The sequence below is a fragment of the Trachymyrmex septentrionalis genome, unplaced genomic scaffold, assembly GCF_001594115.1.
Source record: "Trachymyrmex septentrionalis isolate Tsep2-gDNA-1 unplaced genomic scaffold, Tsep1.0 scaffold80, whole genome shotgun sequence".
Lineage (NCBI taxonomy): Eukaryota > Metazoa > Arthropoda > Insecta > Hymenoptera > Formicidae > Trachymyrmex > Trachymyrmex septentrionalis.
The window spans coordinates 2,424,433-2,436,984 of record NW_017305988.1 but is presented as its reverse complement, the minus strand read 5'-3'; the positions used below and the strand labels follow the sequence as shown (position 1 = coordinate 2,436,984).

The 12,552-nt window shown below is 30.4% G+C and overlaps 2 protein-coding genes across 5 annotated transcripts in view; one reads left to right on the top strand and one right to left on the bottom strand.

Annotated features, from left to right (window-relative positions):
- The window catches only part of LOC108754801 (putative RNA exonuclease NEF-sp), a 4,118-nt gene extending 1,273 nt beyond the window's left edge, over positions 1–2,845 (top strand). For all 3 annotated transcript variants that reach the window (XM_018497402.1, XM_018497403.1, XM_018497404.1), the window contains 7 exons: positions 85–328; positions 435–633; positions 848–1,076; positions 1,342–1,486; positions 1,551–1,801; positions 1,876–2,275; positions 2,405–2,845. In XM_018497402.1, coding sequence (XP_018352904.1) covers positions 85–328; positions 435–633; positions 848–1,076; positions 1,342–1,486; positions 1,551–1,801; positions 1,876–2,275; positions 2,405–2,698 — 1,762 coding nt within the window. In that variant the 3' untranslated portion in view covers positions 2,699–2,845. The remainder of the gene's footprint in view (positions 1–84; positions 329–434; positions 634–847; positions 1,077–1,341; positions 1,487–1,550; positions 1,802–1,875; positions 2,276–2,404) is intronic.
- A 325-nt stretch (positions 2,846–3,170) lies between these two features.
- LOC108754772 (kinesin-related protein 4-like) lies at positions 3,171–12,260 on the bottom strand. 2 transcript variants are annotated; one of them, XM_018497354.1, is made up of 7 exons: positions 12,068–12,260; positions 10,887–11,232; positions 10,549–10,811; positions 10,338–10,436; positions 10,138–10,263; positions 6,087–8,759; positions 3,171–5,936 (listed from the first exon to the last, which is right to left on the bottom strand). In XM_018497354.1, the coding sequence occupies exons 1-7, from the start codon at positions 12,114–12,116 to the stop codon at positions 3,214–3,216; spliced, it is 6,279 nt and encodes a 2,092-aa protein (XP_018352856.1). In that variant the 5' UTR covers positions 12,117–12,260; the 3' UTR covers positions 3,171–3,213. The 2 variants fall into 2 exon arrangements, with proteins under 2 accessions (XP_018352856.1, XP_018352855.1); XM_018497353.1 differs by having other exon boundaries at positions 3,171–8,759.
- Between the last annotated feature and the right edge of the window lie 292 nt (positions 12,261–12,552).

Genomic DNA, 12,552 nt, shown 5'->3' with positions numbered 1-12,552 from the left:
ATATATATATATATATATATATATCTTATATACACATAATTTATATACACATATGCATGCTCACACACACATATGTATGTACAGATTAAGTGATAACCAATATGCGAGCTTGAAGGAAGAACTTAGAAAACGCAAGAAGAGACTTCAAGCAATTCCAAGACTCACTCTCAAAGCAGTTGGCGAGAACGCTACTCTCGATGTCGGAAACTTGGGAAAGAGGATACCAATATTTCTTAGCGATATACAACATCTGTTGTTATATTCACTACTTGGACATCATTCTCCTTACTTACCAGCGAGATGGTGCAAACTTGAGAAGTATAACAAAGTAATCTTGGCCAATGTAACATGAAATTTTCAAGCAATACTGTGCTTTAGAGATAAAGTTTAATTCAAAATATTTAATAATTCTAAGTGAATAATTTTCTCCAAAGATAAGCCATACTGTAGTCATCGTGCTTGAAGGGTTGTCTTCATATCATTTTATGGCTTATGAGAGCATGTTTCCACATATAGTACATAACTTAAAGCATCGTTTAGAGGTGATAACGCCAGCTGTCTATGGTGCATCCATAACAGAAGAGCTTGCAGCTGTTCCTTTAACAGGAACACAAAGTGATAAACTAATTAAACGTATGTTATATAATAGTAAAGTACATCTAACATATTTTCCATTAAAATGAATATTTAAATCTATTCCGTCTATATGAAATAAAATGTTTTAGTTGAATATTAGTGAGAACATATATTCATAAAATATGTAGCAATAAAATTCTATAACGTTAATTTCTAATATCGATAAAAATGTATATTTTAATGACAATGAAAGACAATTTTTCATTTCTAGGATATGGCTCCTTAGAAACTGCTTTGCAAACAAATGGAAATGTCATAAAACTGCTAAGAAGTGTTTTTCCAATGCATTCAATAAAAAACGATGTAAAGTTTTCTACAAAAAACTTGAATGAAAATTTACCACCAACTGATAAATTCTGTAGAACAAAGTTACTTTTATCGTTATGGCAAATGGTGGAAGAAAATTATCCTGTACCACTAAAAGGAACATTAGCAGAAAGGCAAGGTTTTACTGTTCTAATTTTTTTTTTTAAAGTTCGCTAAAATTTCGTTGAAAATAATTTTGTTTTCAGAAAAGTTGTAAAAATTAATTTAGGAACTACCCATATGCTTGTTGTGTAAAATATATAATTTTTTCATATTTATTTAAATTATGTCGAAGTTCTTACTAAATTTTCAGTGAATTTTTGGCAAAATTTTTCCAATAGAGACGGATGTTAATTATATTTTTGCAAATATAAAATTAACGAATTGATATAATTGTAGATACGGTTCGTATATATTAACAAAAGATGTTTATGAAGAGGCTACATCAACATCACCAATGTTTGGCTTAGACTGTGAAATGTGCTTAACAACAAGCAACATTCTTGAACTTACTAGAATAAGTATCGTAGATGAGGATATGAATGTAAGTACAGTATTATATGTTTGTACTTTAGACGATAAAAATATGTAAATCGGTCCAATTACAGGTAATTTACGACAGCTTAGTGAAACCTGAGAATGTAATAACGGACTATCTGACTCGGTACAGTGGTATTACTGAGAATATGTTAGATGATGTCACGATTACATTGCACGACGTTCAGCAAAAAATAAGAACGTTACTTCCTCCAAACGCGATTCTCGTAGGACAAAGTTTGAATTCTGATTTACATACATTAAAAATGATGCACCCCTATATCATTGATACTTCTGTAATATTTAATCTCACCGGGGATAGGTACTGTAAAATAACAAATATCGATATCAGTGAATGTAGGTGCATTTCATTTAATGTTCTCTTATGTAACACAGGTATAGGAAAACGAAATTGCAAATCTTGGCGCGCGAGTTTCTCGGAGAGAGTATTCAAGACGATAAAGCTGGACATTGCTCAACAGAAGACTCGAAGGCTTCTATGAAATTAGTGAAGTTAAAATTAGCGAACAGTGTGAATTACGGGGACGCTGTGTTGCTTGGTGATCGCAGCATGAGAATTTTGAAAATGGAGAGTAATAACGAGATATCAAAGCAAGAATTGCAAAAAACAGAAATAAAGAAATATGCCACGTCAATATTCAGTCATATAACGAAAAATAAAGGCACCACTGCCGCTATCGTAGGCAATGATGAAGTGATATCCGAATATTCTAAGTATTTAACGAACTCTTCTCTCAATGTCATGGACGATGAAAGTTTCGCAAAGGATGATCAAGTTAGTATGCATTTATCATATATTAAACGTTTAAACGAACGTTTGTATCTATTAAGAAACTAAAACAAATTAAAAAAACACAAGACGAAATTTTTTCATTAATTTAATATTGATTTTCGATAATTGTAGGTACGTCTTGTGATAGCAGATAACGATAAACATGCCGTAGACCGAACTTCAGAAATAGCGATGGAGCATGCTTTTGTATTGTGCCACGTGAAGCTTAAAGAAGAACAATTGAAAGATGAACAGCTAGAGGAAACGTTTCGCACTGTAAATAAATGGATTTACAAAGTTTGGCAATATAGCGCAATAAACAGTCTTGCATGTGTGATATTCAGTGGGCAAAATAATATTGCGAACGGTTCTTGTTTTTTAAATATTAAAACGGAGATATCGTCGGACATCATCATAAGAGCTTGAAAAATGCTGAAATTATTATATCATTTTGAGAACTATGCGTGAAAAAAAATTAATTTCGTTAATATTCGATACAATAGTATCAAAAGAACCTATCTGGCCATGTATCAGTTTAGATAAATAACACACACTTGTATAAATTTTTGTTAATAGAAATATATATTTTGTAATCTACTTATTTAGAATTATTTTTGCGAAACGTACTTATTTCTATGACGTATCTTGGAATTAAGTTTCTTACTTTGTAAATTTCAATAAATGGAATAGTTTATTACATACAGAAATACACAGTAAACGTGCAATGATAAATACAAAACTAAAAGATACAATTATTCCCCTGATGAATCCTGGTGTAAAATTGTTTTCGAGAAATGTGTCAAACTAGTAAATAATAAAAAAAATTCAAAATTATGAACACAATAACTTGTATAAGTTTTATTAACTTTTAAATTCAGAAATTGTTAAAGTGCACACATTCGGACAGTAAAATCTAAAAATAACATCTATTATAAAATCTATTATTTGGAATTACTCATTTTCTCGCAAAACATCAAATAGGACGATATTGGTTCTCTGTTATTTCTAGCAAGCATACGTTCTCTGAACGAAGTTGCAGCGGCAGCTCCTTTCAGTGACTGTTTTTTAGTCTTCTGCAAGTTTACTACACGGAATTGTGTAGTGCAACCAGAAGTATTTAATGTGTTATCACAATCAGTGGTCGTCACCTTTACTTTACCCGTCGTTGTTGACGATACAATTTTTTCCTTGTCTCGCAAAGTTTTCTGTCTTTTTTTCGATTTCGTTGGCACGTCCGCAAGATTTTCGATCACATCGTCCGGAAGTCGTTTCAGACTGCTTGAAGGCAGTAAACATTTTCTTTCTTTGATTTCTTTCTTTGATTTCGTAGGAATATTCATACAGATCGCATTTTCAATATCTTCACTTCGGTTGCGTTTCTTCTTGGACCTCGATTCTTCAGTATACAGCTTTGCATCAGTTTCATCTAGTTTCTTAGTGTTATAGGCTACATTTTTCGATTCACTCATACCTAATGTAGTTTTTTGTAATCGTAATTTACTAGACAAAATTTTCTCAGACTTTTTTGGAGCTGGAATTTGTATTGACAAAGTATCTTCCTCTTCCTTCTTCTTTTTCTTTTTCTTCTTTGTTTCAATATTTTCCACTGTCTCTTGCCGTTTAATTTTCTTTTTTACTTGCTGTTCTTGTTTATCTGTAAGTAAATCCAACTCTAAACTATTAACGACTTTATTTTTCTTCTTGTACTGTGGTAACTCTGTTTTATTCCCGCGAATATCTCGAAGCATATTGTCTTTGTTTACATTTGTATTCTCTTCAACTGTATTAATTTGTTTCTTTTTCTTCTTAATCTTATTGATTTGGCATGCCTCTTCGTGAGCATCCTCTACGATAGGTAATTGAGTAAATTTAGCACGTTTCTTCTTTTTAGGAATCTTTATTTCAATATCTGTAGATGAAGGTTTATCGATTACATTTTTTGATGTATCTTGTTTTTCCTTTTTCTTTTTTCTCTCATTAATTTGACATATATTTTCGCGAATATTGTCCTCTACAACGGGCAATTGGGTAAGTTTATATTTCTTCAATTTTGTTATATCTTGAGACCAAACTTCACGAGTGATAGATCTCATTAATTGTTTTAGCTTTCTCTCATCACTATGAGATAATGATACATCTTTAAGAGTATTGTCCTCTACTGTAGATAATTGAGTAAGCTTAACAGGCTTCTTCTTTTTAGAAACATTTAATTCTATAGCGTTTTTAGCTTTATCAGTGATATTTTCCTTTAATTTATCTTTTTTGTTCTTTTTCTTATTAGTCTCACATGTATCTTTGTGGATATCTTCTACATTAGTTAATGGAGTTAGCTTGATTTTCTTTTTAGGAACATTTAATTCTATAGCGTTTTTAGCTTGATCAGTGATATTTTCCTTTAATTTATCTTTTTTGTTCTTTTTCTTATTAGTCTCACATATATCTTTGTGGATATCTTCTACATTAGTTAATGGAGTTAGCTTGATTTTCTTTTTAGGAACATTTAATTCTGTTACGTCTTCAGACAAAACTTTATCACTCATATTTTTATTTGACGAGTCTTGTCTTTTACGTTTTTTCTGTTTCTTTTGACTACATTTTTGTATGACATCGTCATTAGACGGTATTATCAAATCATATATTTTGTCTTTATTTTTCTCTTTTATTCTTATTTGTGTAATATCCTTTTCTGCAGATAATTGTTCCTGTAATGAATTAGTTTCTGTACTATATTCTAATTTAGTTGGCGCACTTTCGTTTAATTTCTCTTTTCTAAGATATTTTAATCTTGGTGTTTCAATATCTATATTCATTGTTTTACGTGATGATGTCTTGAGTGATTTCAGAGGATTTGTTAACCCTCTTATCTTTTTCAATAAGTCAGGTAAAAGATCGTCTGATATCTTTTCTTTACTTGCATCTTCGAACTTCTTCGGACTGTCTTTATTTAATATAAGATCCTTTGATTCATCCTTGACTGAAATATTTTGTGTTGTTTTAATCGTATTGTTTGACTTATTAGCTTTATTTTCCGGAATTCTTTCAAATGTTTCATCAAGTTCTAATTTCTTACAGCTGTTAAGATCTGAGGTACTAAATTCCATTAACGCGTGTAATTCCGACAATTTTGCAAATGCTGATTTACATTTATTTAATTGTTCACTCAAGTTGCGTTCAGTTTCAGTTTGTGAATGTTGTGGAGTCAACATATTTTGAAGTGATGAAGAGGCTAAGTGACACATTTCGAACGAAGCAGTTTCATTTTCCTTCACAAAAGATTTTTTTTTCTTCTTCTTACTCGACAAGTTTGAATTTGATAAATCTTGTAAAATAGGTTTCTCATTTTTCTTCATATTAGATTTCATTTTTTTGTTTTGTTTTGTTTCTGTCTCACTTCTACAAGGTGAAATATGTTCGATAGATTTGTTATTATTTTTATGGGTTTTTGACAGTTTATGAGAGGTATTGGCGTATAAAGAAACATCTTCCATTTTGATGAATTTATTTTGATTTGTGTCTTTGTCTGCTATATCTTTTTTCTGTACATCTTCATTGTCTTCATTTTCACTTTCGAGATTTATTAATTTCGTGTTAAAATTCGCTTTCTCTTTTTCATCTTCCACTTTTTCTTTTTGTACAGCGTTATCATCATCTTCATTATCTTCTTTGTCATTTTCTGCTTCAATGTCATTATCTTCTTCAGCATTTTCTGCTCCAGTATCATTATCTTCTTCATCGTCATTTTCTGCTTCAATGTCATTATCTTCTTCATCGTCATTTTCTGCTTCAATGTCATTATCTTCTTCATCATTTTCTTCGTCGTCATTTTCTGCTTCAATGTCATTATCTTCTTCATCATTTTCTACTTCATTATCATCAACTATAAAATCTTCAAGATCTGAACCGTTATCATCAGAATCTGAAAATTCTACTTCTGAATCCCTACATTCATCAGCAGCTACATCATCATCAGAAAACTTACGTTCCAATCCATCCAGATTGTATTCTCTGTTGAGGCTATCAGAATAGCCATTACTATCGTCAGTACTACTACTTTCGCTGTTTGCTTTTCTAAATAGGTATTCACGGAATGGAACTTGATTCGATTCATCGCTATCCGATCCCATATTTGCTATCATAGAAGTTTTAGATGCAAGATCCATAGCTATTACGCTTACATCTATGTCGCTATCATCACTTTCGTTCAAATGCATTATTTTTCCAGTATCCATCGGCTCTGATTCCTGACCCGTAGAATGATTTAAGGATGTATTTTCATGCTTTTTGCAATTTTCAGTTGCTACATTCTTCTTTTCAGATTCGGTTGCATTATCATCTATATCTTCATTACACGATTGTTCTAAGGAACGTTTTTTCTTATATAATTTTTTCCTAGTACGTGCAGCTGTGTCAAGTTCTTTCTCTGAATTATCTGTTTGAGATTTATTTGGAGAAATATTTTGCATAGATACATCTTTCGAAGATTTGTTTAATGATGTTCTTTTTCCTGTCGATTTTCGTAAAGATATATTGTTCCTACTTGTTAGCGAACTTCTATTTAATTCATTGGAATCATCTTCAATTTCTTTCTCTAATTCATTACTTGCTTTGGAAGATCGTCTTTTTGTTTTTTCTGACTGTCCTGATTTATTTAATCTGGATATGGATCGGTCATTAGTTCGATTTAAAGCTGTTTTGGAATCATTTAAAGATTTATCAACAGGGATTAAATTCTCATCTTCTGTATATCTAGAAATATCTTCATCTATTTCGGATACAAGTCTCTTTTTAGTTCTTGATTTTCGTTTTTTTACTTGTTTTTCATTTTTTTCATTAGAATCAATATCCAATGTAAGTTCTTCATCTACGGTGGCTAATTGTTCAATATTATAATTCGCTTGTGACGCGAGCGAGTCTAATCGACTCTTTAATAATACGGTGTCATCGGAATCGTATTCAAAAGCTTCTGCTTCTTTTACCGCTTTTATGGTTTCAGCCGCCAACCATGCTTGTTTGTCCACTAAGATAAGATCGTGTTCAGATTCATTTTCTTTTTCCTCCTCTTCCACTAGTTGGGAGGTAGACTGTACTGAACCAGTTTTAACATCGTTTTTCTCCTTCCATTTGTCAGCGGGGATATCTTGGAATAAACTAATGCCGTCATTGACATCAGAAACATCATCAACGACATTTATATTTTCTTGATCTTTTTGAGTCCTTTCCATTTGTAAACTTTGCTTTTCTCCTTCTAAATTATCTGTACTTTTCCGTTTTAAATTTGGCTTCACTTTTTCTGACAAAACATCTTTTGAATCTGTTTTCTCAAATGATATATCCATTGCCGATTTTTTAGATGCTTCTATTACATCAGTAAATTGGTTATCTTGAATTATTGTATCATTCGAGTCATTACTTGTGGAATTATTTGTCTCCAGGACAACATTAGAAGATAGGGACGTCGTTTCCTCTGTTTCTTCTTTCAATAAATTTTCCTCTTCTGTAGAATCAGAACTATCAGTTACTATTATCTTAACTTGAGTTAAAACTTTATCTGTTACAGTAGCTGAGTTATTAGATGTTTTATTAATTGGTGACGATATTTGTAAATCTACTGATTGATCAGGCTTAGAGTGTGCTACGTTTAATGAAACTTCGTTATCATTACAATGTGGATTTTGTTCTTCTAACGCTAATTTTATTTCGTTTTCATCCATAGAAGCGAGACTTTCTCTACTATCACTTGTCTGCTTTGACTTATCTAGATTTATAGATAAACGCGATGTTTTATCTACTTCATCTGACTCACTTTTGTTAAAATTTTTGTTATCTGTAGTAGTACATTCTTTTGTATCAGTTTTCCCTAATTCGCTAATTATTTCCGTTGCATCCTCTTTATAAGCAGATATATTTTCAGTAGATATTTCATCTTTGTTAGCAACTTTATCAACTACTTCTGTACTTTCATGTAACAAAATAATTTTATCTGAAGCACTTGAATTTATAGATTTTATAGAAATATCCATTTTTTCTTGAGAATTATCAATAGTTTCTTTTGACAGATCACTATATTTAATTGCAACTTCTGTCGATTCTCTTGAGCGAATCCTCTTATTTAAATTTACATCCTTTTTTATAGTTTCCTTCTCAGTTAATAATTTATCCATAAAAGGTGAAGTAAAAGGTTTGATAGAAGATGCCGACTTAGGCTGCACAAGCTTTTCTGCTACATCACTAATAACATTCAGCATTTGATTTTCCTTGTTACTTTTTTCCTCCTCAATAGAAGTACCTGATAAGTTTTCGGGCATAACCTCCATTTCTTTATTTGATCCACATATGTCGAGTAATGAATTTTCTATATCTGAAAGATTTTCAATTTTTGTGTCTTTTTTTGTGGAATTTTGATGATTTGGAGAAGAGTAGGTAGAGAATTCTTCGATTGTACTCTTGTCGGATGATGGAGTTTCTTCAAACTTCTTTTGCTCTTTATCTACAAACACAAACATATATAAATTATCATTTATCTTACACCATTTGAGCTAAGTTGTTCCACCTTTCAATAAACGTCAACTCTCTTACTCTTATGCTTTTACTGCTTTGTTTATCCAATAAATAAATTATCAGTTTATCCGAAGATAGAACAACTGGCCCTTAAAGGGGTATTCACTTGTTCATATTTAAAAAAAAATGGATTTTTTTCTCATATTTCATTTTTTAATATTTGTAGAATATTTTCTGGAAAAAATTTTGAAATATTTCTAATATTAGCTTAAGTTACAATGGTTTGGAGCCAATTGTAAGTAAAAAGGTGACTTAATATTACAGTATAATAGAATCTTTTTAACAATTCCCTTTCAAATAAGCGATTTTTTGGAAACAATATTATAATAAAAAGAAGACTCCTAAAGTTTGTTTTATAAATAGTGACATAATAGTTATAGTGATATAAAATTTAAAACATTTTCGTATATAGGATTTAAAATTATTTTGGAATTATATATAACAATAAATAATAGAAATAATTATTTTAAGAAATAACTATAAAGTATGTTAATTTGTATTCATTTTTGTCCTCTTGATAATAAAGATAAATAAGTCTTAAAATAGGATTAGAATGTCATTTACTTATATGCAAAAAAGATTAGAATAGATCATTTGGAAAAACATGCCTTTAATATGATGAAAATGGTAAGAATAATTCAAAATTTAAAAGAAACGGGAATAAAAGAAAGAATTGTTATTGGCCTAGGAATTAAAGATAATAAATAAATAGCATAAATTTAACCTACGATAAATTTTTGTGGAAATTATACCTTAAATTTTTCTCTATTTTTTATAACAATTTAAGTTAAAAAATGTAGTCAAAAAATTGAAACGTTTGTTCAATTAGTCACCGTTTTTATTAATATAAATTTATTTTAATAGGGAATTTTAATAGAGGCCATTGAAACATAATTCTTGATTATAAAATTCTCAGATTTCTTACATCAGACGACTTGAGCTGACGATAATCATAACTATCCCAGTTGCAATATCGAATTCCGCCTTTGTGAGTTTTTAATTTTTTTGGTACTAGTTAATAAGATATCTAAGTTTACAAGATGATAAAAGTATAATAAAAAACAAACAAAAAACCTCAAAGCAAATGTCTTTTAAGAAAAAAAAAAAAAAAATTATTTACTCTGTTCTTTTGAGTCTTAGATAAATCTCACTTAAAATATTATAAATTTATATAGTTACAATAAAAAGTAATGAATCTATCATTCATCAAACAATTTCAAATACAATTAATGCAATGTATTTCTTAAAAAGTAAATATGTAATGTTAATTCAAATTCTGAGATTTAAGACAGTTTTTAATTTTTTACCGAGAGTATTCTCTGTGTCCTTCGCTGTTTCTCTAGTAATATCCTCAGTTTGTGTTGCATCTTTTTTTTCTGACAATTGAAGTGTTTCATCAGATTTTGACGAATCAGTTGAAGTCTTTACATTTTCTAAAAAAAAAAAAAAAAAAAAAAAATTATTTTGGTTATCTTACTACAACTCTTACTACTACTCTTTTACTCACCATACTCACTATCATCTTCTTCAACTTTATCTTTAACTACATTTTGAAGTTTTCTTTTAATTTGATGTAAATGTTTATCTGGCGAAGAATCTGAATTTCCTGAATGTATTTAATAAATTTGTTATAAAAATTATAGAAAAACATCTATATTAATTATAATAATATATATCGAGTATTAGAGTTACTTGCTAATATATTTTTAAGAAATTACCGGAATTTGTAATTTCATCAGTTTCAACTATTGTAGAATCCAATCGTACATAAGGTATATGATCATTGGGTTCAGTTTGTTCTTTAATCTGAGAACTCGATGGCAACACAGATGCTCGCCTACGTGTCTTGGTTGGTGAACTAGATTGGTTCTTATTTTCAGTCAAAGATTCTGGATCGATAGACCTTGCTCTTGTTCTACGTGTGGTTCTAGTTGCTGGCAATGGTGATTTTGTCTCGGAACCAGCACGCATAAAGCGCTTACTGATAATTGTACGTAACATTGGTTACAAACGTATCATGTACTATTAAATATAAATATTGACAAATTAGCAGTACCTGGTTGCTCGAGTATTAACTCTGGTTGGTGTATTAATAAGACTTGTAGCTCCTAAACTTTGTCTTGTAGTTCGTTTTACAGGTGTTCGTGGGATATCAATGTCAATCTCACTAATTTCTGAAGAAATGGAATGCTTTCTAGTACGTAACTTCTTTGTTGTATCTGAGGCAGTGGAATCCATAGTTGTTGTTCGTGGTCTAGCACTCCGAGTTGTTTGAATACTGCTGATACTACTATCACTTTCAGAACCTGGCGAATATTTATTCTGTTTTATTCTGCTGCTTCGGCGTAACGGAGAATTCGCCGATTGTATAGTAAGCATTCGAGTCTGCATACGACCAACAGCTACAACACAAGAAATATCAAAAAACTAATAAAACTTGAAGACATTTAACTGCGTTTGGGAAGCGCGCTATTGTACCATTTTATCAGTAAATGTAAAATAAAGATAAAATAACAAGCACTATACTAATAGTATGTTCTCTAAACACAACCAAAGTTTGAGTATTTAAAATTAAAGATATAAAACAAAGATAATAATGTGCATTCTTAAATTTTAGCATTTTTTATATTAACATATTTACATAATTAGAAAAGTAATGTATTTTGATTTTTCATCGTACAATAAACATATTTATTTATATATTTATATAGATAATCAAAATAAACATTACATTTTTTTATTTTATTGTTTTTACAAACTTAAACACACACACACACACATACACACATATATGTGTATATACATACATACATATATATATATAATTGCTAAAACCAAACGTAATCATATAAAAACTGAAAAAAATTTTTTTCACTAGATTATTGCATCCCAGAATGTGACATATGAATTTATAGAATTTAGAAAGGTTCTTCTCACAATTCATTTAAATTAATAAACCTAAAAACGGTCACAGATTGAAAGTTAATAGAAAAAAAAAAACCGGTTGCGGATGTTCTCGGATTCTCTTCAGCGAAAATATTTTAGCAAGAATGGCAATAATTTCGAAAAACACGTTGAGATCAAAAGGAGAAAAAAAAACAAAGGTAAAGTTACGATACATTTGCGTTACAGCACAATCAATGACAACGAAAAATCGCACAACCCTTGGCATCGAGCCGATTAATCGGCGCTCTGTCTCGTGCACATGCTGATAAAAAGAAATCAAGTAATACGTACATGGTTTTGGCTCAAAATCATCGTCTGAATCTTTCACGGAGCGTGACATCTTCTTTAATCATATATCGGACAAAAGACTAATGCCTTATGAAAAAAACAATTCTGAACAGAAAGGAAAGGTTATCGAAACCACGTGTTACTGCTTCCAATACGAATTTGAACTTCACAAGCCATTGGCAATATTGTCCGAATAGCAACGGATAATGACGACCATAGATATAATATAAAAAGATGTACAATCAGTAGCGGAATTCAGACGCTTTTCCATGACAGTCGAAATTTCGAAAAAGTAATACGACCAATCAGATTAACGACTGCCATGGGACAGCACTTTGGGTGTATTCATAACGAGAACAGTTGCAGGATTAGAGAATCCCGCAACAGTTTACTGAACATTCAATGAACTCTTTCATCTGATTGGCTTATTCCGTTAGATCCTAAAATATAGACCAATCAAATGAAAGAGCTCACTAAACGCTCAGTGA

Coding starts and splice junctions, on each gene's coding strand:
- LOC108754772 (XM_018497353.1), bottom strand. CDS start 12,116: ATGTCACGCTCCGTGAAAGATTCAGACGATGATTTTGAGCCAAAACCA. Junction 10,812..10,886: donor GTTAATACTCGAGCAACCAG/GTACTGCTAATT, acceptor TACAATTATCAG/TAAGCGCTTTATGCGTGCTG. Junction 10,437..10,548: donor TGATGAAATTACAAATTCCG/GTAATTTCTTAA, acceptor AAATACATTCAG/GAAATTCAGATTCTTCGCCA.